The 27,711-nt window shown below is 37.5% G+C and overlaps 1 protein-coding gene across 3 annotated transcripts; it reads left to right on the top strand.

Annotated features, from left to right (window-relative positions):
- Window positions 1-1,345: 1,345 nt before the first annotated feature.
- On the top strand, window positions 1,346-27,711 carry LOC127437062 (tetraspanin-11-like). 3 transcript variants are annotated; one of them, XR_007896514.1, is made up of 9 exons: window positions 1,346-1,439; window positions 10,378-10,469; window positions 13,354-13,545; window positions 15,415-15,489; window positions 17,883-17,987; window positions 18,414-18,572; window positions 19,217-19,303; window positions 22,171-22,318; window positions 25,922-27,711. XR_007896514.1 is itself a non-coding variant. In XM_051691718.1 (9 exons), the coding sequence occupies exons 2-8, from the start codon at window positions 10,383-10,385 to the stop codon at window positions 22,246-22,248; spliced, it is 783 nt and encodes a 260-aa protein (XP_051547678.1). In that variant the 5' UTR covers window positions 1,346-1,439; window positions 10,378-10,382; the 3' UTR covers window positions 22,249-22,291; window positions 25,922-27,711. The 3 variants fall into 3 exon arrangements, 2 of the variants coding, with proteins under 2 accessions (XP_051547678.1, XP_051547679.1); XM_051691718.1 differs by having other exon boundaries at window positions 22,171-22,291; XM_051691719.1 differs by lacking the exon at window positions 22,171-22,318.

The following is a 27,711-nucleotide window of genomic DNA, read 5'->3' as shown; positions in this document are numbered from 1 at the left end:
ACAGCTTCATTGTTATGAAATAAGGTAGTCAGGGACTAGTTGCTACGTTACACAAAGCACAATATTTTCACAACAAGCATTTTCTGCGCAACGTACAAACAAGCAAATTCAGAAAGCCAAACTGCAAACATTAAAAAAGTGTAAAGTGCGAAACTTAAAACTTGCAAATCTGGAGTTGGGTCACAGAGAGTTGGTATCGATCCATCCTTGATCCTTTGTTTTGAAGCAAATCCAGTCTTGTGTTGACCATCGTTGATGAAGCAGTCCTTGTTAGCACAAGCGGCTCTAGTGAGGAGGTAAATATGGCGGACTGCTCGCTCAGGTTTTAGTGACGATGGATCTAAGCTACTTGGGCGGATCGCTACACCAGCCATGGGCGGTACCTTTCCCCTTTTGACATCAAAAGGGGCTGCAAACCTGAACGGCTCGTTCGGAGACACTGTTGTTTATTGATGGGGAAAGGAAAGAAACGAGGGGATGGTCTTTTACCATATTTTGTGGTTGTCTACACACACTGGGGACACATTATGATGTTCAAAAAAATTGAAAAAGTGGATTTTGCATAATATGTCCCCTTTAAAGCCTCCAAAAATGACCCCCATCCACTTCCATTATAAGTGCCTCACTGTGACCACTATTTTTTTTCTCTCTCTCTCTCTCTCTTTAGATAAAGGGATGAGTCAAAATTGTGGTTTTCAACATTATGCCGCAAATGCTATGTCAATTGAGCTAAACTTGTATTGAACCCGGAGTATTTCTATTAAAGTAAATTCCTTTAAAGTAATCAAAAGAACCTTTATGACAAATCCACACAGTACTCTCCCTCTAAGCAGCTGTGTTGCACAGATTTCTGTCAATCCACAATCCATTCAATCTGATTGCAGATTTCAAATGTTATGTTTATGTGTACCCTAAACTCTGCAATATGATTAAACTACCCCTTTACATGTCTATCACATATATTACGAATATTTCTGATTGTTCTCCCCTCTGATTGGCTTTCTCTGAACATTTTGCATCTCACACTAGCAATTTTACACATAGCTACTGCTGCACTAGTCGTTACAGGGTTTATTGCAAATGCAGAAAATACAGCTATGACCTTTCTATTCAACAGCCTTGTTTAACAGGAGAGAGTGAGAGAGAAAAGAAGAAAGAAAAAAAATCCCCCCTAGAGAAATCGATAGGGCAACTTACTAAGAGATACTAATAACACTAATATAGCCATGAGCAGCCTTCGAAGATGAATAGCTCGCTGTATTTAATCTAATGAAATGAAGGGGCGGGTTGTTTTTGTATTTCCTCCCCACATCCTGCGCTGACCCTCCAATACCCCCAAGAACAGCACACACACTTGCGGAGCAACAAGCCTCTTTGTGGGGGGGAAAAAAAAAACCTTTATCTGCGTTTCGGTTCTTGCGGAGGCGCTGCCTTTTAAGGTAAGTATAAGAAGCCGATGTATTCTCTCAATACGATATACAGTATATACATATTGTGACTTTTGTGATTGTCCCAAACACTGTAACAGAGCAGGTGGTTTTAGAAAAAAAATTAGTGTGACATCACACGATTCTGTTTTGATTTTTACGCTAATTATCGAGGAAAGTGTGACAAGAATGAAGCAACTGAGATAAGTTGATTGCGTTTTGCGGAAAGCAAATGGCAAGGCCAACATCTGTGGGAGGAAAGATAATCAAATGCTGTACATTGAATTTACTATGTTTTTTTTTTCCCTCGATAAAGCCACAATTGCTTTCTGTACATGGGGGACTGGAGGAAGAAGAATAATAACGTGCGTTTTAGTTATTCATATGCTCAGAAGAGTAACTGATCACGGTGTTTAGTAACATAATTTAAAAAAGGACAAGCATCTGGCTTTTGAATCGATTGACGTCTCGGTCAATGGCGAGGAAACCGCAACAAACTCTCCCGCGAACACAGCGATAGACCGAAAGTGAAACGCAGGAAAAAATAGACCAAACCTAACTTAACGTACGTTCATAGATACCTGTTGCTTTCTGATCGAGGCTATATTGTTGTTTTTTAATATATATATATATATATATATATATATATATATATATATATATATATATATATATATATATATATATTATTATTATTATTATTATTTTTTTCTGACTGTAAATGATGTCAAAACATCAAATGGCAGTTGTTAGCAAAAGAGCAAGGCACTCAATCTCCAATGCAGTGTTTATTCCATAAGCAACAAAATATTAAAAAGCCAACGCGTATCAGCAGACTAGCTATCTTGGTCAGGGCATAAGAATACTTGTACCACAGGTCTGTTGAATGCTTGATTCTGATTGGTTCATGGACGTTCTAAGGTGTGCAATTATTTTTCAAGGAAACTCACTGCTATAAAGTAGTTCCAGGTATTGACTGCATAACGGTTCCATATCACTTAGCCAAATTATTTCAGCTATTTCAAAGAGCCCTACAGGCTACCACAACAAAATAACAAATTAAAACAAAGTCACTGGTTAAAGTAAATCGGTTAAGAACGTCAAACAATGTCTGAGGGTACGTTAACACGACAACGATGTACTAAAAACGGAAAGGTTTATCCTTTGCGTTTTTGAAAAGTTTCGCGTACAGATGACAAAGTTGTCAAAACGATCCCCGTTCACACGGATCCGAGAAAACGACTAAAAACGCTGTATTATGCATGCCAGGCCAGTAGTCTGCGATGTCACTTTGTAAAGAAACACTAAGCGCGTGCGCACAGAAGCATTCTTCCACAGAGCGGTGAATACAAACAATGAAGATGGTGAAAGCATCGAGCAATTTTGTCTGGACGGACGATGAGGTTGCTTTATTACTACAATTACTTTGCTGGAGAAGCGTCAATAAACTCAAAATCTTCACACAGTCCTGTAGTCTGCCATTGTAGTTTTGAATGTCTCGCGCGTTGTTTTGAAGTACTCGCGCGCATGCCTGTAGACTGAACTCTCAAGATTATTCAATAAACTCTGCTCATTTTTACCATCACTTCGTCTCCTGACTTCTGTATTCCCCCTGCTGACTCGGGCTGGTAGGAGAGTGAGTTAACATAAGCTGTTGATGTTGACTGGTTTTGGATATCAGACAGAACTCTGATATATGGACATCTGACGGAGAGAGAGGTCTTGTGTACACTGGATCTAACATGCATTTTCACTGCCTCATGTTTTCATATTCTTGCATATCATTGAATACTGTACATGGCATCACATCTCTGTCTATAGGCTATATACATAAGCAGTGGGTGAATGAATTGCAGGGTGAAGGTACATCAAATAAAATTAAGTAAATAAATAAATAACATTTAAAATACAAATACATTTTTTCCCATCTGAATCCATACATTAATTTCCTGATTTTCAAATGTCAGGTTCTGCCTACTGTACAATGTTCACACTCCATACAAAACACTCCAAATGAATAAATTGTTGATTATTGTTATTTGCACAGACACCAGTATTCATATTGATAATTATACATCTCAAATTGATGCTTATCTATACATCGTTCTTTATATAACACGTAATACGCGCGCGCATGACGTCATCGTGTTCACAAATTCGCATTTTTGTATGTTTACACGGAGACGATAACGGCATTGTTTTCAAAAATTTGCACTTTGAAACCCGTTTTCAAAAGTTTGCGTTTTCAGGCCCCAAAACGCTGTTGTCGTGTAAACGAACAGCCAAAATGCATAAAAAGTTTTCTGTTTTTAGTTGAAAACGTTGTCGTGTAAACGGCCCCTAAAATATCCTACATTTATTTCAATTTCGGTTAAAAAGAGCCCTCTCGCTCCCTCGTCTCCCCCGCACTTACACACGCTCTCACACACACACACACACACACACACACATGCGCACATGCACTGAGACTCGAGTCGCAACCGACAAATAGAGCCACAACCCCGCGACTTGATCAATACAACGATTTCTATTATCCGAAATAACTTTTAATGTTTCAATGTATGTTGCCTAATCAGCCTCACATAGCCGTAGTGGACAGCTCCTCCCCCCCCCCCCCCCCACACACACATCCTTCGCATCCTTCGTTGCTAGTTCTAAAATTAAGTTTTCAAATTAGCAAGGAAGACTTGAGCTGTATTAAAGCTAGATACATAGAATACAACAGTTTCTATATTATCTGAAATATCTCTGGGAAAAATCCTTGAGGTCCCCCTCTCTGTCTCTCTCACACACACACACTCTTGGACACACATACGCATAATACACACACTTAAGGCCCAAACATACTCGTGAGAGAAAAACAGAGTCGTCATGTCAGCGCACTCCTGCATCTCAGTGGGGATGAAAAAATAGTTGTTAAGGTTTATAACGGGAATATGCCGATTTTGAAGTTATGTTACTGCTGACGAGAGCTGCAGCAAAAAAAGGTAATCCCAGAGCGATCTCTCTCATTTTTGGAGTTTCTCTCTTTCGATCCCTCAAATACAAACTCACACACACACACACACATGCACAAATACACTAACTCACACGCACTAATTTATTACTCCAGTAAGTCCTCGAGTAAAGCAGTGCAAGCCTCCGTTGCTAGTTCTAACATGACGTTTTCGAATTAGCAACGAAGGCTTGAGCTGTATTAATCCATGGCAGAAGAAAGTAGTTCCACTCACGAGCGTTTTAGGGACGAAAACCAGATTTGAGATAAAACCCTGAACGATGTCTTGAGGTGTGGTAACCGTGGTATAAGTGGAATAATTGACTCCGGCCTGTTGAACTGTTGAAAAATAATGCACACCCGAGGTACAACGGTCACACCACTGCGCGTCGTGACTGCATTACCAACTGCCAATGAGCTTCAGTCATTGATCAATCATTCAAATTAGTACAATTAGTCGCAAAACAGTGAGTATATCAATATCTACATAATACAATGATCAACAACAATATACATTTACAAAAACTTCAAACACACTATATACACACCCCCAAATTTTTTGATGAGACAAACAAGTTAAAACTCACCTAATTACCCCAGATGATAGAGCATGCACAATATGAAGAGGGATTGAGTCCACTGAATTTTCAATAAAACTTGGTAAATCCTAAATAACTCATAAAAAGCGAGTTAAATCTTACCTTATTTTTCAGCTAAACTAGGACGCTGCCATTATCAACCTTGAATGTGGACCACTTCCGGTATACACTTCCAGCTATTTTAGCGATACAAAAATACTACATTATGCTGCTTTATATTACAGGCTGGCATTATATGTCATTATATTATTATCATTAATCATGATTTTCATAAACTCATTAGTTTTGAACGCATATAGTTTTACCATATATCGCATTTTGCCATTGTTTTAGCACACCGTTGCACAGGCAGAATGAATGAGAGATCAGGCGCTGACAGGACAGTACTCTGCGCCGTCTGACACACCTCCACAAAATTTACACAAGCAGCAGAGAGCAGAAAGCCGCTGGGCAATGCTACTTTATAATTTTTACACCAAAACTGCAGCTTGTTTCATCTTGGCAAATTAATAAATGCATTTTACTCTCCGTTCTTGTCAGAGAGCATTCTCTCTTTCTTAGGGGTGTATAGTAAACTGACACACATATCTTGCATTCAGCATGGCTTATGAAACATCGCCTTTGGAAATAAACAAATAAAGTCATCATTGTAGGTTATGCAGGTACATATAAATGGAGGTTTACATGGAGACAAGAAAGACTGCATCGTCATGATCTCGGTAAAGTAAGAAGCAGATTTTATTACCGTCTCTTCAATACAACGACACACACAGCAACAAGTGAATGATTTACTTAAAGAAGACCTATTATGCCCCTTTTTACAAGATGTAATATAAGTCTCAGGTGTCCCCAGAATGTGTCTGTGAAGTTTCAGCACAAGATACCCCACGGATCATTTATTATACCATGTTGTATATGCCTCTTTTTGGGTGGAATCAAAAACACGCTGTTTTTGTGTGTGTCTCTTTAAATGCAAATGAGCTGCTGCTCCCCGCCCCCTTTCCGGAACAGGGCTGTGCCTTTACAGTTTATGCTTTGGATACTATAGCAACAACAAATCAGAACCAAAATCAGAAGCCATATATGTATGAGCAACCGTAAACGATGCAAAACATAGGCATTTTGAGTTTGTGATAGTGCTTCTTATGTAGAAAATCACTTCCTGCCCTCCATCTGCATTTCACACCACAGCAATGCAGTGACGTGACATCATGCGCAAACAAGCTATAACAACATAGCTCTGGTCTCCGTGAATACAATCAGAGACAATGGTAACTTTAGCTGCATTAGCCGTGGAATCAGCTAACAAGCACATTCGGAAAGGCGATTTGTAAACATTCACAAAATATAAAGTGCGATACTTACATCTTCAGGATATAAAGCTGGAACACGAACAGTTGGTACTGATCCATGCTTGGGAGTCAAATTTTTTGAAAATCCTGCTTTATATTGACCCTCATTTACAAAGCAGTCCGATGTAAAATGATTTGCACAAACATACACGAATTTTGGTATGTTTTGGGGCACATTTTCTTCAAAAACAAAACTTGTCCACTGCGTCTTCAGTGGCTCTGATGCCGGGAGTACTTGAAGACTCTTATGTTCACTTTTACAGCCAACAACAGAACACTTATGATGCTTACGAAGTTGAGACATTATTCTTCTCAATGTAGCTGCTCCAGCGTGGAAAAAAATGGCGGACTGTGTCGATCACTCAGGGGAGGATCTATGATAATAGGGTGGAGTCCGTCACCAGTCGTGGGCGTGGCCTGCTCTAAAGTGACGTCACTTTAGAGCGGATACCAAAACCAGTCATTTTGAGACACTGTATTTGATTAATAGAAATATAAGAAAGAGGAGTGGGTGGACTTTTAACATTGTAGGGTGGTTGTGTACACACACTGCCGACACACATTTATGTTCAAACACCATGTAAAAATGAATTTTGCATAATAGGTCCCCTTTAATCTTTTACTATAAATGCTGACGTTATAAAATTATCCGACATTAGGCCATCATTCTGCTGAACATCCTGTGGTTGTGTGATATCTTATAATCCTATATCACTAAATTCTGGTATTATTATCCTTCTGTTTATTTACATTGCAGTCAATAACAGTGGAACGTTTACACATTCACCGGAAATGCAGCCACTGCTTATTTCCACGTTGCAAAATAAGGTGGATAGTGCCATAGGATTAATTTAGTTTGTTGATCTAATAGCGTGCTTATGTTCAGCCAATCGATCTTTTAGCCATGATTTTGTACGTCCAACATAGAAAGTTTCACATTTACCACACTGCAACCTGTACACTACATAAGAGGTATGTCTCATACCATAAGTAGTACCCTTATGTACATCGGGGAAGGTTCTTGTTTTCAATATGTTAGGACAATGATTACAATGTCCACATGGGTATGTACATATAGGTTGTGTGAGCCAGTTTTGCGACAAAGGAGGAGGAAGATAACTACGTACTAAGATGTTCCGAATGTTAGGTGCTCGATTGTTGGTGGCTCAGTAAACACTTCCCTTAACATAGGATCACTTTGTGCTATATCCCAATTTCTTTTTATGATGTTTTTTATTTTGTATGCCTCTGTGCTATATTGAGAAACAAAATAAAGTTGATTTGTTTTAAAGGGTCTGTGATTTTTCTTTAATATATTTTCTCTATCCACAGTTCTCGTTTTTTTTTTTTGAAGTTGTTGATGAAAGGATCCTTATTTATATCTTCCTTCATTTCCTTTGCTTTTTCCATAAAATCTTCGTTCTGATCACAAATACGATGTAATAGTTGGAACTGCCCAAATTGAATATTATCTATTAGGCTACCTTTATGGAAACTATCTGCTCTTAAAATAGTACTGCGGTTGGAACTTTTTCCGAAAATTGTTCCTATCTTGACTCTTAATAATTTTTAGATCCCAAAAATGTATTTCTGTCTGACTATATGCCATAGTAAGTCTTAAAAATATAAAATTATATCATCAATGTACCTGGCATACCACATAATATTTCTAAAAAAGGGATTAACAGGATAATAAATGATGTCGTTTTGGTCTATAAGAGCTCTAATCTTTTAAACGAAAGTAGTGTTGAGTAGATGAGAAGAATAGGCTTCCCTAAAATTCTTGAAACTCTTCTTTGAATACTTGAGGTAACCCATAACAACACAGCCAAAGCCATTGGTCTGTCAACAGAGTGGACAGCAGGATGGATGGTTCTCTTTATCAGGCAGACTTCTCCAAAGAGATAAATTAATGCAAATGTACTGAATTCAAAATCCAGATATATCAACAAATATCATGCTTCACATATAGACACACAAGGAAAGTTTAATGTTTCTAAATCATAATATAAAGCTCAGTGGTGTACTTAGGTCTGCATTCCATCATCATTATGAATGATCTATTACTGTTCACTGTAGGTAAACAATCCTTTAGAAAAAGCACTCTAAATGATTACTTCTGACACAGCATGGGCTTTCTTCATACATTTACAACACGTGATCAGAAAATCAATATGTCCACCAGTCATACTGAACAAGTTCGTTGTATGCCTTAGCATGGCCTGGTCTGGGCTTGATTTTCATTGTGCCCCCCAGTCAGATGCGAAACAACCAAGGGGGACCTACCCCCACCAATCTCCCTGGTCAGACAAAAAGAGAACCTATTGCCCACCCTAATGGTTAAAATGCCTTTAATGTCACTTTTAACAACAATACAGTAGGCATTAGAGGGAGGGTGGGATCAACAAGTGACTCAAGCTGGACTCAAACTTGCGTCACCCACACAAGTGCCATTTTTATTTATATAGCGCTTTTCACAACACACATAGTTTCAAAGCAGCTTTACAGAAAATTATGATGTAACAGAAAATGATAGTGTGATGTCTTAAAGTCCTCATTGTGTGGTTTGAATAAATAACATGATTGAACATTTTTAATAGAGTGGTGGTGGTGTAGTGGGCTAAAGCACACAATTTGTAAGCAGAAGGTTGCTGGTTCAACCCTCACAGCCATCACCATTGTGTTTTTGAGCAAGGTACTTAACTCCAGGTTGCTCCAGGGGAATTGTCCCTGTAATAAGTGCACTGTAAGTTGCATTAGATAAAAGCATTGGCCAAATGCATAAATGTAAGTTTTATTCCTAAATAAATCCATAGTCATTTTGAAACGTATGGATAAAATAATGACCACTCACATGAGATGAGGACTCTAGTCATATCAGTAACCTTATAAAAGCTGTTTTATTGTACATGGAGAGGGTCCCCTCATGGGGGCTGCCATGTTAGTATCACATGACCGGCCGAATACTATTCTCTTAAACTCAGTAACCACCCTGTAATTGATTATAGCTGACTGTGAATAGTGAATTTCTACAATGGCATCTGTAACTGAAAAAAATGATTTTGAATGATGCTGCATACACATCGCCAGGTGTCAGTGTAAGTCCAAGATGACATAAACACAAAAATTACTGAGTGCTCATTTAAAAATTATTGTCTTTAGGTCCCCAGTGAGCAAGCCAAAGGCAACTGTGGCAAGGAGCACAAAACGCTATAAGATGCTTGTTAAAGGAGAAAAATAACCTTGGGAGAAACCAGGCTCAGCTGGGGGAGCTAGTTCACCTCTGGTTATATAGCATGAAAATAATGCCAGTACTAGTTATCTATGTGTAGTACAAGTCTTGTTTTATTTACAGTATGTGAACTGAGTAGAAGGTGGTCAATGTTTAAAACTAAAGGATTGTCTATGAACTGGAAGATTGATGATTAGGTGTCTTTGAAGTCCATCCCGAATTAACTGCGGAAGTGCACGGAGATGTGTACTGTACAATATATCACAGCAAGTGCATATCCACCAGGCCATGTCTCTGGCAGATACTTTCAGAAACTGGTGAATAAAGCTTAATTTAGTCTTTTGGAACAGCATGTGTCAGTCACCTTTCCAGTCTTGTGCTGCACTCGAGATCCCTGAGATTTTGAAAACCAACTGTGTGGGTTGGGGTGTGCGTAGTTTTTTGTGTTTGGTTGTGTTTTCAACCATTTCAAACCAACACCCTTATTTTAACAGCCATACATAGCTGCTGTTTTGACACGGGACACCTCCACACTAGGTCCTGTCGGTTGTTTGCCGCAGAAACCCAGAGGCCACATCTGTTAATTACCATGTCAAGGAAAAGAACAGTGTTTGAGTGCCATCTTTCCGAGAGCCTGTTTATGCCCCTGCCCACCTCCTCTACCTGTTCATTTAAAAAATATATATTTTGCTATATGTATACTCAAAAGAGTTCCCCTAATATGAAAAAGCCTCCAATTCCATTTTGCATCCTCTCTTTTCTCACTTAACAGGAAAGATGAGCAGCATGTATAAGGAAGAGCAGGACGACTGGATAACGGTCTGTCTCAAGTACCTCCTTTTCATATTCAACTTCCTTTTCTGGGTGAGTCTGAAATCCACAAACTGTTGAGTTTAAAGACCCCATGGAATCAGAATTAGAATTGTGTGCAGTGTAGTTCATGTGTGTTTGTTTTGAGTGTATCTATATCATGGCCAGGTCTAAGGCGGGGCTGGGGTCATGATTTTCCTTGTGCCCCCCTCCCAGTCGAACAGCAAAACAATCAAGGGACCCCATGCTCAGATAAAGAGAGAACATTTTGCCCACCCTAAAGGTCAAAATGCCCCCCTATAGATCACATCCTACCGGTGCTGATCTAAATGTGCTAATGTACTTCTTAACATTGACAAAATTCACTTTTAACAGGTTTACACATTTAAAATTGGGATTATTTCTCTTTTGGGAAAACTGACTAAAAATCTGTATGACTCATTTTGCACTGCACTGATTTTTGCCCATTCAAATGCTCTCTAGAATGAGAATGTCCCTTCAGCAAGTAGCATCAATGTAATTTGAAAGATGAAAGATATCAATTGCAAAGTATATTTTTAAAGTTGTTGTATATGTATTACAATAATAAGATTTTTGTGCATTTTGGTTATGACAATATGGGGGGAAACATGCTTAATTTTCATGAAAATAATATCACAATGCAGAATATATTCATTTTTTTTATGCAAAAAATACATTATATATATATATAATTTTTTTTGTTTTGTTTTTTTTTTTTGTGAAATATGACCTTCATTTCTTAAGGTTCACCCATGATTGAGAGAGTGCAAGTACAAGGAATGAAGATCCATAACTCAGATATTAGTCTTGTTCTTCTTCTCTCTCTCTCTATCTCTCGCCTCCAACTCTCACTTCTCCTCTGGATCTTTTTTCTCTTCCCACCCACATGTGCCTCAGCTCAGCAAGTACAGCACCCTCTAGGGTTGATTTTGTTTTTTGAAAACATTAACCATGCTCAATGAAAAGAGAAAAACCTGCTATTTTACTGCAAGTATCTCTCACTATAATGTATTTTTGGATTGAATTTATGTTTGTGTACTAAATGCTCCCCATTGATTCTGACATCTTTGTGAATTTTATGCTGCTGTGCTTTAGCATCAGACAGAGGGGTTTACAGAAATCCAGGGCTTGAGCCCAAGACAGACCATTCCAGGAAATGATTTAAAAGCCACACCTTCAACCAGAATGCAGAATGCATTTCATTTGTCCTCTCCTTTAAAGCGTAACTTCTGAAATATAGTGGGGTCCCACATACAAAATCTGGGATTTTTTTTTATTTTATTTTTTTTAAATTGGAAATAAACAAATCTTTAGGATAAAAAAAAAATAAAAATATGAAAATCATAATCTAAAATGAAGATTAATTATTTAAGATTCTGCACTATTTCTAGTTCACTAACCAAATATAAACAAATTTATGACATAACTCCCTTGTACAAAAGGGTCAGAATTCTTTGCTTGAATCGGAGCACATAAGATGCTCTTTGGAACATTCTCAAATCATACTGGATAACATGGATCATTAGCCAGCTCAAGTGTATGCTGTCAGTAAAGAAAAAGTGGGACCAAATACTAGGAAATTCTGGAATTCATGTACATTTTTTAATTCAACTTTTCCCCTTAAATTGTTATGCATATAATATAATTTGTAGTAAAAGTTATTTTTTATTATTAAATAATGCAAAATAGAAGCATCATTACAAGCGAACTCTCAATACTCAATGCTTTTGGACCCAACTGTATATTCAGTATGAACTGCACGTAATTCATTTAATGCAGTACTTTTAGTGAAGACATTATTTCTGCCTTTAAAACTGACCAAAAGTCCTCTTCATGGGCGACTGGACAGTGTGTGTGGTATGCAAGCATCACAGGGGACTGGAGAGGGTCAAAAGGACTCCGGGAAGGATGTGGTTTGAGTTTGGTAATGGAAAGTGTCAAAGAAAAGATGGGAAAGCTGAAGGGAAGAGCCGTTGGAATTTTCTCAGCTTTATAATAGAATAGATCAGAAAAACAGATAAATGTGCACATTTGTGTGTGCATGTGTGTGTGTGTGAATTTAATATTTACTTCTGTGATGGATGATTAACCTGTGCTAAATGCCTGAACTCAGTCAACAGCATTTGTGGCATAATGCTGGTTACCACATAAATTTATTTAGACTCATTCCTGCTTTTCTTTTAAAAAGCAAAAATTGAGGTTACAGTGAGGCACTTGCAATGAAAGTGAATGTGGCCAATTTTTGGAGTGTTTAAACAGAGAAACGTGAAGCTTATAATTTTATAAAAGCACTTGCATTAATTTGTATGTTAAAATGTGTGTATTATTTGAGCTGCAACATTTTTTAGGGTTTGTTGACATTACATCGTCATGGTAACAGAGTTGTAAAATTGGCTATAATTTTACACAGAAAAGGTTAGTAAGTGATTTTATCACACTAAAATCATGTTTACAATGCATATCCTTCATGTCTTGTGGCTATACTTTTGAAACAGTGAGTATTTTAACGTTCAAAAATTGGCCCCATTCACTTCCATAAATGGAGGGGCAAGTAAAATTACATTTTTGTGGTAATCAATATTATGCCACTAATGCTGTCGATTGACCTTAACTTGTACTGAACCTGGAATATTCCTTTAAGTCATGGTGGAACAACGAGAAGCCCGCCAAATCATGAAATAAAATTTGTCATTTGAAATTAGAGCGTTTGATATCTGTAATAAACCCTGTGATTTTCTCACTCATGAATTTAGCATTTATCCCAGTGCAATGCCTGGCTCCATAGACTTCTTTTTTAAGTGCATTGTTGTAAATGCAGTTGTTTTCGTGTCATATACAGTATACTGTCAATAGAGCTTAATATGGGTTATAATATGTCTATCAAAAGTAGTGTTTCTAATGTCTTTCTCTCTCTCAGATGGGTGGTGGGGTGGTGATGGGTGTCGGGATCTGGACGCTGGTCGACAAAGGAGACTACCTGAGTCTTCTGGCCTCCAGTACATTCGCTGTGTCCGCCTACATTCTGATTCTGGCGGGGGGACTGGTCATGGTCACTGGCTTCCTGGGCTGCTTTGCTGTCATTCGAGAGCAGAGGAGCTGTCTGTCCACGGTAAAGGGAAAGTGATGGATGAGAAAGACCAGAGGCCCACTCTGCGAGGGTGTGATTTAATAACGTCCACGTATTACATTTTCATCACCAATATTTTTGACATTTTATCCATTTACTTCACTTATTAGATATAATTACTTAACGTGACCTGTCTCTTTTCGGTCACCTCTGGCTCTTTCAAATGTCTGTTTGATGACCAAGCGCTAATTCAAGTTGGGCGGCACTGAGTGCCCTTTGACAAAGTAGAACAGACTCCATGGCAGCCCTGACAAATGAGCTGACAGGCTTCTTCTTTCTCTCCATTTTTTAAAAGATGTGTATGTGTGAGAGTAAGAGAGACAAGGAAGGTTGTGACTGCCACTGCAGCAGTGCTATTTACGTATAGCCCACTTTCACTCATATGTATGATTCTATGAAGGAGCGCCACCTCTGTAGACATTTGTAATGAGGAAACACTCCGGATTGTGCCTTTTACTAGAGGTGATCTGAATTCATTGCCTGAGTTAGCTGGCATTTGGTTTGAAAGGGTATATATGCATAAACAACAGCATCACACACATACAAAACAGCTGCCACAAGGTTAACAGCTGTTCAGTGCGCTGTATTGTTTGAACAACCTTGAAAAGGTTCACTTCATTTGCTTTAGATGTGTCAGCACTTGTGTTGGTGTTTATCTAAATAACATTGCACTTCCTGTTCTTCGTTTGGAGCACCAGAAGATTCAGTATGTGCGGTGTGTATGGATGTGTGTGTGTGTGTGTGTGTGTGTGTGCGCGTGTTTTTACTTGGCTTACATTTGAATCCTGATAATTGGTGATGAAACTGGACACAGAAAGGGAGGATGTTTTTCTCAGGATAGATACTTTTTTTTTTGTTCAACTTCAATTTTTTAATATGCAATTTAAATGAGTGCTGATAAAGTGTATTTGTAAACAAAAGATGGGTAGGTGAGTGTGAGAAAAATCATCGTTCTGTTTGTTGGTTGGTTTGTTCTCGAACAAACCATTAAAAAACAAAAATATATATTTCAACCATCCATCACACATTTCCAGATTTGGGATTGTTATCATCTCTCTCTCTCTTTTGCTCCCACTCGTCCTCCCAGCTTGGCAAATTGTGACAACTTACTCAGTTTTGTCATTTATTGTCTTATTTTCCTCTGAGGAACAAATGTCACTGTGTCTTTTAGTTTCATTTGTCAGGACCTCCTCCTCTGTCAGCGCCAAGCAAGATTTTTATTTCTGATTTATCATTATTTACTTAAAGTGCACTCAGTAATTTTTTCCTCATTAAATAAGTTTCACTCCTAAATAAATTAATAGCAATTTAGAAACACATACATATAATCATAATGACTCACATGAGATGAAGACTCCAGTCATATCAGTAACCTTATAAAAGCTGTTTTATTCTACATGGAGATCATGGGGGCTGCCATGTTAGGATCACATGACCAGCCAAATACTACTCGCTTAATCTCAGTAACCACCCTGTTATTGGACAATTTCACTTGTGGATTAATTTAATCATGACTGACTGTGAATAATGAATTTCTACAATGCCATCTTTAACTGCAAACTATTGTGTTTGAATGATGCTTATTCCATGCCACTAGGTATCAGTGTAAGTCCAAGATGACATTAACAACAATTTACTGATTGCACATTTAAATCCCCTGACAGTGCAAACATAGTTAGGATTTGAAAGTCCTTGAATGAAATATCTTTATTTTGCAACATAGAAATGTTACTCTTCTCATGGTTAATTATGATATTTGGTATATACATTAATGTTTGTAGTGTTTATATGTTTTGGAGTATTCATTTTATTTGTCGTAAGTGTTTGCTTATTGGCTTTTCTTTTCAACAGTACTTCTCGTGTCTGCTTCTGATCTTTCTTATTGAGTTGGTGGCTGGTGTTCTGGCCTATGTGTATTACCAAACGGTAAGTTAATTTACCATACACATACACACACACTTTTACGTCAAGACTCTAAGGCCCATTTACATCGGGTATTTGATTGATTTCACTTTATTATCAGAATTTCTTCCGAAATTTGTCTTGCGTCCCAAGACCAGGGTTGGGAAGATTACTTTTAAAAAGTATTCCACTACAGATTACAGAATACGTGCTGTAAAATGTAATTTCTGACGTATTCCATTAGATTACTCAAAGTCAGTAACATAATCTAAATACTTTGGATTACTTATTCAGTACTGGCAAATTTTTCACTTGTTTTGACTATAAACAAGTAAAGTAAGAAAATTCAATTAAATGTATCTTGCTTTAAGGATTTTTTTATATTTTTACAGAAAAACAATATTTAAATTCTCATTAAGAACAAGAGTTTTGCAGTACATCTTTTCTCTAACATCACATGTCTTACCAGAGAAAAAAAAGTTATGCTCCAACGTGCATTTTCGTCATAAATATGTTGGTTGTAGCTTTCTATACGATGTTAAAGGCTATGTAAAATTACCCTAACCTCATAAAAAACATTGACAAGGCGTGTAATCATGTATTTATTGGATTTATGTTTCATCTGTCAAAGTGTTTCTAACTGTTTTCTTGTTAAGCTGTAGAAACGTGATGTAGCTCCTCTATTAAGCTCCCAAGAGAAAATTCCTCAGTGACGTCATATCCACCTTATCTCTCACAACAGTAGGAACTTTTATGAATGTAACACATCTTAAGAAAGTGTTTCACTGCTGTTCGAAAACTCCTCAGATTGCATTGTTCATATGGATAAATGTTTTACCAACTGAATAGTCTAAACATTAAATGAAATAAATGACAATAAAAAGTAATCTCTTCAGTAATCAAAATACTTTTTGAATGTAACTGTATTCTGATTACCAATTATTTAAATTGTAACTGTAGTGGAATACAGTTACTTATATTTTGTATTTTAAATACGTAATCCCGTTACATGTATTCCGTTACTCCCCAACCCTGCCCAAGATGTACACTGTTTCACATCAATAACATTTAAACAACATTTACACAACATTTAACCAAACAACAGAAACAAATAGTACAACATATTTTATGTCAGTCATTACAAATAACTGGCTGCGGTGCATCAATTTCATCACTTCCTTCAGTGCTTAGTCCACATAGGAACAGTGAGGCCTGCTTAGAACCCAAACTCTGATTTAGCAGTTTGACAGACTGGTGAACAATAGAGTTCCGCAGTCTGCTTAGTCGAGCCTGTGGGACTCTAAATCTTCTATTTGATGGCAAAAGCTGATAATCTTCAAATAAAATATGAGAGGGATTGGACGTAATTCTGCCTGCCAGAGACAACATTCTTTTAATATACGCAGCTTGAAAACTTGACTCAAGCATTTGACCCATAATCTTGAACAAATATGTAGCAGTCTAACCAGTTGAGCTTTAAGTTGAACAGAGAGACAAGTGTACCATGCACTGATTCCATACTGCACAACACTCTGTATTATAGATTGAAAAACAATAACAGGATCTGTTTGTTTGCTCCAAAAGAACTTAGTCTCCTAAGAAAATAAATGCGTTGTTGTACCTTACTACAAATATAATCTATATGTGCACTCCAGGATAAAGCAGCATCCACATAGATACCCAAATATTTATAGGAGAAAACTTGTTCAATCTGTGTGTTATGAACAGTAACTGGTGGAGGATACAAGTTCACTGGAAGACCAAAAATTATTTCATGTGTCTTCTTTGGATTGATAATAAGTGAATTATTTTCACACCACTCCTCTAATCTATCCGTACAATATTGATGAATATAGGATCATCTTCAGTGCCTAATAAAGACAACAGCGTAGTATCATCTGAAAACTTCAGTATGTATGTATTTGGAATATCAGTTTTGCAATCATCTGTGTAAAGTGTGAAGAGTAAAGGTGAGCTCACACAACCCTGAGATCCTCCTGAATAAGTATGAACATCTTTTGATCAGACACAACGCTATATGCATCTGTAAATGGCGAAGGCCCGTCTACTCATCTAACACCTAATCATTATGACAAAACAAGGGTTTTAAATGATCAATCATCCAACTGAAAAATCAAGAAGGTTGTTAATACCAGCTGTAAATTGGGCCTTAGTGCTGAAGCCATTCAATTGATTCCCTATTTGTGTGCGATCTGTGTATGAAGTAAAAAGTTCCAAACTTATATTCAGGGGAGCTTGTTCATCTAGGCCTGCCAATTATACAATATATATACACACTATATATATATATATACGTATATAAGCGTCTGCTTTCCTCACACCGACAATTTTTTGCCATCCCTCTACCTCCCCATCTTCATCTTCATTTCCCTCCCTCTTTCTCTACCCTTTCACAGCTGAGTGAAGAGCTGAAACAGCACCTTAGTAAGACGATGACAGAGAACTACGCTCAGCCTGGGAAAGACAGCATCACTCAGTCTGTGGACAGACTACAGCAGGATGTGAGAAATTCTAAATCCCAGCATGTGTCTAGGTCGTTTTTACAAATTTCAGAGTTATTATAGAACATGTTGTTTAGTTAGAGCAGATACAAAAGGACTGTGGCGGTGCTATGTTGCTGTGATGGTATCAGATGTTAAAACCATGGTACTTTAATATACACCATGGTGCTAAATAATTGGTATTTACATGGTACTCCAAGGTACTTCAAAGAATAAAATGGTTCAATGGTACTTTTTTGTTAGTGAAAAGACAAGAGTATTTGGATAGTGCAAATGTGATGTTCACAATTTATTGCATTTTTTTACAGTAAAGTAACAAAACATGAATGATCACAATCGTGAAATATTCCATGCTTTTTTCCTTTGTTTGAAATATGAAATCATTGTGTTGCCATCAACCTTATCTCATAAAATGTTACTCTGTAGTTCAAATGCTGTGGGAGCAACAACTCTTATGATTGGACAAACAGTGTGTATATCAAATCCCCGGAGGCGGAGACAAGGTTGGTCCCTGATAGCTGCTGTAAGACCATGACTCCTCAGTGCGGGAAGAGGGACCACCCATCAAACATTTACAAAGTGGAGGTGGGTCTGACACTGTTAAATTGTAACATACACTTTATGTGTACATGCACATTTTACACAACATGCTTCTCTGTTTTAATAGTGCTCATTTATCTTCATTTAATTTGCTTGACAAACACAGAACCTTAAATATACCAATGGGGCTATGTAAATGTGCTGTGCTGCTACAGAGTCACATTTTAAGATTTGAAAACCAAGCTGTCCCATGCTTTGATGCTTCCTAGTCTATGGGAACTACAATATGCATGCAAACCAAAACATCATGAAGTCTTTGATATGTCCCTTGGGAATAATTTAGTCAAAGAGACCACAGCTGTGTGCGAAGCAGGTGCAACCGAGAACATATATGAGCTTGTGAAGTGTGGGGTAACACTACAGTTAACTGCTGCCAAGCTTTTTGTATATTCTTTGGGAAATGACCTTATGCATTTAAACATAATACATTACAACACTGGATTTACTGGCCTCTTGTGAGGCATTAGTTTAAGCCAGTATGTGAAATGTTGTGGCATATTCACGATACAGTCTCATAAATCACTGAGAAACTAAATCACCTATATACTGAAACTCTGAGTCTCACATGACAAATGCATTATGAAGTGATAGCGTGGTAAAGTGGTTTATAATGCTGTGGTTTCTCACAGGGTGGCTGTATAACTAAGCTGGAGCAGTTCCTGGCAGATCACTTGCTCATCATTGGGGCTGTGGGGATAGGAGTGGCCTGTTTGCAGGTAAGCCCCTCCTCCTCAGGTGGATTTTGCAATTAAAGGAATAGTTCACCCAGAAATTAAATTTCTGTCAGTTTTCTGCTTATGCCATTTCAAACACATATGCTCTTTCTCCCCAATGGAACACAAAAAGAGTCTTTGTTTTTTTCATGCTTTTCCATAAAATGACAGCTCTTGGTTATCACGGCTGTCAAGCTCCAGAAAAGCACAGAAATACCATTAAAGAACCATAAAATCAATCCATATGATCCCAAGTCTTTTGAAGCCAAACCATAGCTTTATATAAGAAACAAGCTGAAATTTAAAGGGGCCCTGACATGCTTTTTGTTATTATTTTAATATATTCCTTGAGGTTCACTTATAATAGCAGTAAAATTTTTTGCATGAAAACAGTCATATATTTGTAAAACATGATAATTTTTCACCCTCATTAATTCTGACCCTCTGTCAGAAACACCCTGTTTTGGTGCTGCTTCTCCTTTAAGACTTGACAGTAAACGCCCACTGTTAAAATTGGCTCTCTGCTCTTGACTGACCTGCTCTCTCCTTACGATCTCACTGCTCACTGCTGCTAGGCGGGCTATGGAGATGATAAGGTCAGATGCAAATGTCTACCACAGTGTGACATCACAGTGTGGATCAATCAGAGAACAAGTTATTTTGGCAGCTTGGTTTCAACAAATGGTCATTTTGCAGTGAGGAGGAAGTTTTGAGTTCTGAAACTTACAGTATGTTTTTATAGTACAATGGCCTCTTCTATGTTAATAGATCCAGGACAATTTGATTCCTCATTTCATGGTCCCTTTAAGTTCCTCTCCGCTGCAGCTCTTAAATCTCATTTTCAAGATGCATAAAAACCTCTCCTTGTGTTCCAGTGATGCAACACTGATCATCAATTATTAATACTTTTTGGTTTGTTATTTGAAGTAATATAGCATTAGTATTTCATTTTAAGCCAAACTCAAGTCAAAGTACAACCTGTAGATTGTAAAAAATGCACGTTTTGATGTTTATGTTATGAAACAAACCTAATAGAATCTGTCTCCTTATTTAGTTCAATAACATGAAAGCCTAACCTAAATAGCTAATGCAATGGCCTGCGGGCAATCGTTTAATGGACTCTGTTTTTGCATTCAACCAATAATGCACATAGTCGTCTCTGTTAAGCTCTGCCCAATGGGTAAAAATAGGTGGAGACAGCAAGCAAGTCTGAGAAAAAGAAAGAGATAAAGAGCTCTTAGCTTTAAGTGCAGATCTCACCGTGAGTGTTCTGCATTCACTGTAGGGTGCATAGGACCATTGATCTGTTTCCATTGAATAAACTCTGTATATAAACTCTAGTGAAATGGGGCTTCTTCTCAGACCTCATATTGATTACCTCTCTGAAGTGGGAGTGATGTATTTTGATGACTTTTGTGTTTGTCGTCAGACATTGATTGATTTTGATTAAGTTGTGTTCCTAGTAGGAGCTGATGAAGTTGGATCTGAATTAAAAAAGTTGAAATTATGTGTGTTTTAAATAGTTTTCAAGTAGGGAAGTAGTATGCAGTGTACAATGCATAGTATGTTGTGTGGATTAAGTGGTTTATGGTCTAAACCTTCTAATAAGTGAACTGATGTCAATTGAGTTGGCAGCTAAGAGTTTGAAAATGTGAACTGCAACATTTTCCTGACTTTTCATAACGCCTGTCCACACTTGAAAAATTGATGAGCACTTCTAAAACAGTTGTGTTCCCAGTAACAAGGCTTCAGCTGCTGGTCATGTGGTCATGTTCCCCTGGAAACATGAAGCTCTGGAGTGATGAGGTGGCTAAAAATAAGTCCTGTGTTGAATTAATGTAATGATTTTACAGTAAAAAGCCTCAAAGTGGCCTGAAGCAGCTCTCTATATGGTGCGCTAATTAAATTTGTCCTCTTCAACGATCTTCCATTATTACCATCATTATGCCAGTAAAAACAGTGCTACTCTGCAGGGGTCTAGATAGTTCACATTTGCAAAAAACAAATGGTTTGGGTTTATTTTTTCTGTGTAATCCAAGCATTGTGATATGTTTGTTTCATGCTCCAATACAGATATTTATACTACATACACATTAATCTGGATACATTTTAAAACAGTGTTTTCGTTTCGAACTGCTCTCCATCCACACTGCTGTTTTCAAACATTTTCCATACCTAAGTGCTTGTCCAAAAAAGCTCAGTTTTCGCTGGACAAAAATGTAATCTCAGTGTGGACAGAAGGCAAAAACGTAGAGAAAAATATGCGTTTTCAAATGTATTATGATTAATGTGGATGTAGTCTTAGTCAGATCACTTGGCGGCCAAATTCTTCAGTCGTGCATGTACAGCTACTATCTACTTGATTGAGGAAAGACCGAAATCTCAGACTGTTGGTCAAGATTAGTCTGATAAAGATGTTATCATAAATGTAGCTTCTTAATCGCAAATCATGCAAAAAAAAAAAAAAAAAAAAAAGCTATTTTTCAGCCTGGAACAGCTAATGAGCGTACACATTTTTGGGTAAATGGACAGGTGATGTCTCATCAAAAAAGAGTGATTGACTCTTTCAACTGTAAGGTGGAACTTCCGTTCCTACACCTGCCATATTGAGCATTACGTTTTCTCCATATGTATACGAGAGACCCGTCTCGTACTTATGTCTCTAGTTGTGTCCAACTTGTTGTGTTTATGTGTGTCTATTTTTTTCCTGAATATCTTTGGCTAAAGGAAACACTTTAAATAATCACATTGTATTTCAGGAATTTGTCTTCAATTACAGTCTGTCTCTCTGTTTTGTATTGGTTTATGTCTCTTTCACTCTTGTTTCTGTGTGCTGTTTGTGTGTGTGTATGTGTCTCCTGTACCTGTAGCTAGCAGGAGCAGTGCTGACTGCCTGCTTTATTTATCTGCTCTATAAAGAAGAGGAAGAGGACTTCTCTGACGTTTGATTGGCTAGTACCACTTTTTGACTCCTGAACAGATGAGGACAAGGTTGCCTGTATTTGTTCATATGTCTGTGTGAGTGTGCATGCTGCTGTTCCATGATCACCTCATGCCCATGTTTTCTGTGTGACTTTTATGTAAAGCTTGAAACTCTGGTTTGTCTGTTTGGCATGATACCAGCAGAGTCTTACTCAACACATGCTGAATACTGCATGGCAAATGAGAAAAATCCACAGCTCGCAAGTAATAATGCCACTGCAACCAGAGCATTTTATCGTGTTTAATGGGGTCATTAACATTTATGTGTTTTGTAGATGCTTTTATGTGATGGATTTCTTTACAGAGTTCAGCACAAACAAACTGTTATTCAGTTAGAAATCTATATTTTTCTCATCTTATTTCGAATAGACTAGACCTTTTACCTGATATAAACTTTTACCTGCAACCTGCTGTGGGACTCCCAGTGTGCCTAATCTATTTCAGGCTTCTAGCTTCCTGTCTATTGTATCTCTCCCTGTGGGGTGGGGGGGGGGTCTCCCCATTTCTCCCCAATTTGGCATGCCCAGTTCCCAATGCACTCTATGGTCCTTGTGGTGGCATAGTGACTCACCTCAATCTGGGTGGCGGAGGACGAATCTCAGTTGCCTCCGTGTCTGGGACTGTCAATCCGCACATCTTATCACGTGGCTTGTTGAGCGTGTTACCGCAGAGACCTAGCACGTGTGAAGACTCACGCTATTCTCCGTGGCATCCACACACAACTCACCACGTGTCCCACCGAGAGCGAGAACCACATTATAGCGACCACAAGGAGGTTAACCCAACGTGACTCTACCCACCCTAGCAACCGGGCCGATTGGTTGCTTAGGAAGCCTGACTGGAGTCACTCAGCACGCCCTGGAAAACTGCAATTTCTTTGTGTAGGCCTGCTGATTGCTTACAAGTCTCATCTCTCTCCTGTGCAGTTAATCTTCCTTTTCCTACATGTTTATTTCCCTCTAGAGAAGCATTAGAAGGACTGGAACACAGCAGTAACACTGCTCCTCACTCAGTGCTTTATGACATCGAAGAGAGTTGCGTGATAAGTCCAAGCTTTTTAAATGGATGCAAAATAAATATTCTGTTAAAATTTACTCACCCTGATGCCATTCCAAACCCATATGATTCTCATTTTTCTTTGGCGCATAAAGATATTTTGCCAAATATTTAGGCTATTCTTTTCAATACAAGGAAAACGAATGAGGACTAGGGCTGTCGAGCTCCAAAAATGACTAAGAAGCACCACAAAAGTACTATAAAAGTGGTACGTATGACTAATGCACTACATTCTAAGTATTCAGAAGCTAAACAATAGCTTTGTGTGAGGGAAAGAACAAAATGTAAGTAGCTCTCAAATCTCATTTGCACTTGTACACATTCAAACTTGGCACCGACTAGTTGGCGGTTTCAAGTTTTCAAAACACTGCCCCATTTAGGGAAATTTTAGGAAATAGACATAATGACTAATGACTATATATGAATGCACCATATTTTAAGCCAAATAAAGCAACCACACAGTGGGATAAAGATTAAAGTCCTTATTCTATGTATTTGAAACCTCTAAAAACAATCATAAACCAGACAGTCCTTTCGGAATGCTCATTTGCTCTGCATCACACTGCTACAGTTATAACAGAATAAACAATGCAAGGTTTATGAGGGTTTTTTCCATGAAAATAACTGCATTATTTAGGCAAGGAAATACTGGCGTTGAATTGAACTGCCAGCTCTGGTTTATTTCTGTGTTTGTGGGTTGGATGAGGCACCATGCTTTTAGTGGAAATGGTCGCCCACTAAATGCCCTCCAAGGACCTGGCTTCCAAATTGTCTTCTGATGTACTGTACTTTTTCCAACTAAGAGAGATATTGATTCACACATATTTAGGTGATGAACCAGACTATGTTTGAGACTATTTTTAGTTTACATTTTGTATCCTGTAGACTGAGTTTTGTAGACCTTTTTGTAGACCCCAAAAAGCATCTGGGCACTTTAACCACACTTAATGGATGTTTTTGCATTATAAAATAAAATAATAAAATAAGTGGCAACTATATTTGTATCTCCTTTTTTATAAATGGAATTACTGCTTTTTGAGGTACATGAAATATCCCATTGAGTTTTTTTATGCTTTGTCATGAGCTTTACAGTAATATGTATGCCACAATCTCCCAGAACTTGAATCTTAAGATTGTTGCTTTGGATTAGTCTATAGCTCATTTACTGGCACCTGGAAACACTTAAAGTAAGGTTCCGGGTTCAGTACGAGATATGCTCACAAATAGCATTTGTGGCATAATGTTGATTACCACAAAAATACATTTTGACTCATTCCTCCTTTCCTTAAAAAAAAGAAAAAAGAAAAAAATCGAGGTTACAGTGAGGCACTTACAATGGAAGTGAATGGGGCCAATTTTTGAAGGGTTTAAACAGAAATTTGAAGCTTATCATTTTATAAAAGCACTTACATTCATTGTTATTTTAAATTGTGTGTATTATTTGAGCTGCAATGTTGTTTAAATTGGAATTTTTACAGTCATTTTTAGAGTTTTAGTGTTTGTTGACATTACATTGTCATGGTAACGAAGTTGTAAAACTGGCTATAATTTTACACAGAAAAGGTTAGTAAGTGATTTTATCACACTAAAATCATGTTTACAATGCATATCCTTTATGACTTGTGGCTATACGTTTGAAAAGTGCCTCACTGTAACCTTGATTTTCGCATTTTTTTAAAGAAAAGGAGGAATGAGTCTAAATTATTTTTTGTGGTAATCAACATTATGCAACAAATGCTGTCGATTGAGCTTAACTTGCACTGAACCCGGAATATTCTTAAAAGTGAAAAGCTGTTTTGAAACATGGAAATCTTTAAATTAATGTTTATGCTTAGATTAACTCTCTCTTCATTATGAGAGTTAGCATTGGTCTGACTCTGCCTACATGATGTACTGTATACTTCATAAATACAGGCGTGCACACACACACAGACACACACACGCTAATTGACCTAGTTACAACACTTCTACAATAACGTCGTCCTTACACGTCGGTTTCCATAGTAACTGTACACCGCTTGCCTCCTCCTTCAAGCCTTCTGTAAAGAGAGTTTCAACAACTGCCACAAGGCCATGTCAAACCATGCCTGTGCTTTCAAATGATTATTTTAGGACTGAATGTTTTTTGAAGAAGAATACCATATTTTGCATTTCACAATTTGACATTGTTGTAGCTCTGTTTATGAAATGTAATGCTTGTATCACCCTGCCTGATCCCCCAAATTGAAGTTTCTCATTCATTACAAATTATAGTATGTCATCAGTGCATGGCCTTGATTGTATTTGAACAGAAAGATGATCCAATGATTAGAAGTTTCAAACCAAGCTAGTTTCCACTGGTCAAGCTGGTCTGGTTTCATGGATTTGTAGGGTTTTGGGCCCTTTCCAGCTAATCATGCTGGGAGACCAGCTGGCTCACAGCTAAACCTGCTGAACACCAGCTTGGCCAGTCAAGCAAACCACTTGGCTAGTTTAATTATTATTATTATTTGTATTTAGCACGATGAGGGACAACTCTTTTTGTCTTATTCAATATATGGATATATTTTTAATTGTCTGTGTGTGTATGTGTTTGTGTTTCAGATGTGTGGAATGGTGTTCACATGTTGCCTGCACAGACGAATTAAACTGGACCCATACTGACCATTCAACATCTTTATACCTTTCCTGAAACTTCAACACACACAAACGTGACCTTGCTACTGTGCCCACCTTTAACTGCATGAGGCTTTACTACCGTAAACAATAACTGTAAGGGCTTTCTTTTAGCATTTGCCATTTTTCCAAAGGGGTATCGGGACAGCCAAATATCCAGGCAAGTGCTATATAGTCTTTACTGAGACTTTACTGAGATTTTTGGTATTACCTCCTTATGATGCTAATGCTCTTTATAAAGTTGTGGCATAATGACCTAGCAATGTAGATATAAAGGAAACATTCAGAAAATGCCTTGAAGATACCTGCAGTCATGCAGATATAAAAGAAGCATTCAGTAAAGGCCTTTTATTTTTTACCTTTGTGTAAATTATAATGTATATCCACTGAATGTTTTTTTTTTTTTTTTTTTTTGACCAACCATGTATTTGCTTTGATTTGGTTATGTTAAATGTACTCTATGTAATGTTCTGCTACTGTAGATATCAGACAGGTGTTGGAACCTGCTTATAGGGACTAAGAAGTACACTGGACCAATCAATCAAAATATCATTCATGAATATATTATCCCCGCCAAAAAAAAAAAAAAAAAGAAGAAGAAGAAGAAGAAGAAGAAGAAGAAGAAGAAGAAAAAAAGTATATAATAAATTAATGACCAGGTCTTGTTGTAGTGCAAAAGGTGACCATATTCTGGAATATTGTGGAAAAATGCTACACACCATCACAGCTTTCCTACATGTCCAAGAAAGTCCACAGTCCCTTAACTTTTGGCTTAACAGGTAACATGTTTCAATGGATTTATATTTTAAAGTTATATTAGACACATAGAATATGATAAATATCTTTTGTCTTAAATCAGTGGATCAGTTCTGTAGTCTTTCCTGTTCTTGAATATCATAAGAGTTTTATTTGCAAATTCTAATTAATGTAGTGCAAATTCTGCCAACTTGTTATCACACTTTATGTCTGATTTCTGATATTAAATTTAGATGTGCTGCATCTTAATGATATTTAGTTGCAGTGCAAATTTACCTTTATATCCCTTTGAGAACTGATGGAAATATACTGATGGACTACAGACTCACGAAAGTGCTTTTTAAAGGCCTAACAATTTTCTCAGCCAGGATGACTGACTATTATTCTTACAGATTAGAGCTTTCAGTGAACTCCCGTTTAGGGTCATGTCATGAATTTTTTTCATTGACTGAAGGAAAAAATTAGCACTATTGCATTGTCTAACAAATCACAGCTGCAAACTCTTCATGTAGTTGCCACAGCAACATCAGCCTTGTTGAAATTCATTGTCATTTGGAGGAAAAGTGGCTGTAATCATTTTGCTTCATGCTGACGACAGATTATTCTTATATTTAAAATGTCAGTAAAAGCATTGTGTGCAAGAATCACTCAACTGAGCTGCAAGAAAGTCTGTTGGTTGTGACTTATATGCATTTTCCCATTCCATTAGTTATGATAAAATAGCTGTTATATGCAGTCTTTTATTAGAGCACAGTTACATATTTGTAGATTGAATGTCTATGTATTTTCATAATGTTTAATCACCAGTCGCTCTGATTAAAATGGAAGTTCACTTCATAAATTCTTTGCCTTAAGACTATTGCATCCTTTTGAGGGCAGTAGAAGAATTCGCTTCAAAATGTCACTTTGTTTGATGTATGTTTGTAGAAACTGTGTGTCTTAATAAACTTGAATTTTCTTGA

This window comes from Myxocyprinus asiaticus, chromosome 47 (assembly GCF_019703515.2).
Source record: "Myxocyprinus asiaticus isolate MX2 ecotype Aquarium Trade chromosome 47, UBuf_Myxa_2, whole genome shotgun sequence".
Lineage (NCBI taxonomy): Eukaryota > Metazoa > Chordata > Actinopteri > Cypriniformes > Catostomidae > Myxocyprinus > Myxocyprinus asiaticus.
Note: the sequence above shows the minus strand (reverse complement) of the source record. Positions and strands in the feature narration are given on the sequence as shown.

Excerpts from the sequence above, each read along its gene's own strand:
- LOC127437062 (XM_051691718.1), top strand. The coding sequence starts at position 10,383 with ATGAGCAGCATGTATAAGGAAGAGCAGGACGACTGGATAACGGTCTGT. Across the intron at positions 17,988-18,413 it reads TGGACAGACTACAGCAGGAT|TTCAAATGCTGTGGGAGCAA; the intron begins GTGAGAAATTCT and ends GTTACTCTGTAG. Across the intron at positions 19,304-22,170 it reads TAGGAGTGGCCTGTTTGCAG|CTAGCAGGAGCAGTGCTGAC; the intron begins GTAAGCCCCTCC and ends CTGTACCTGTAG.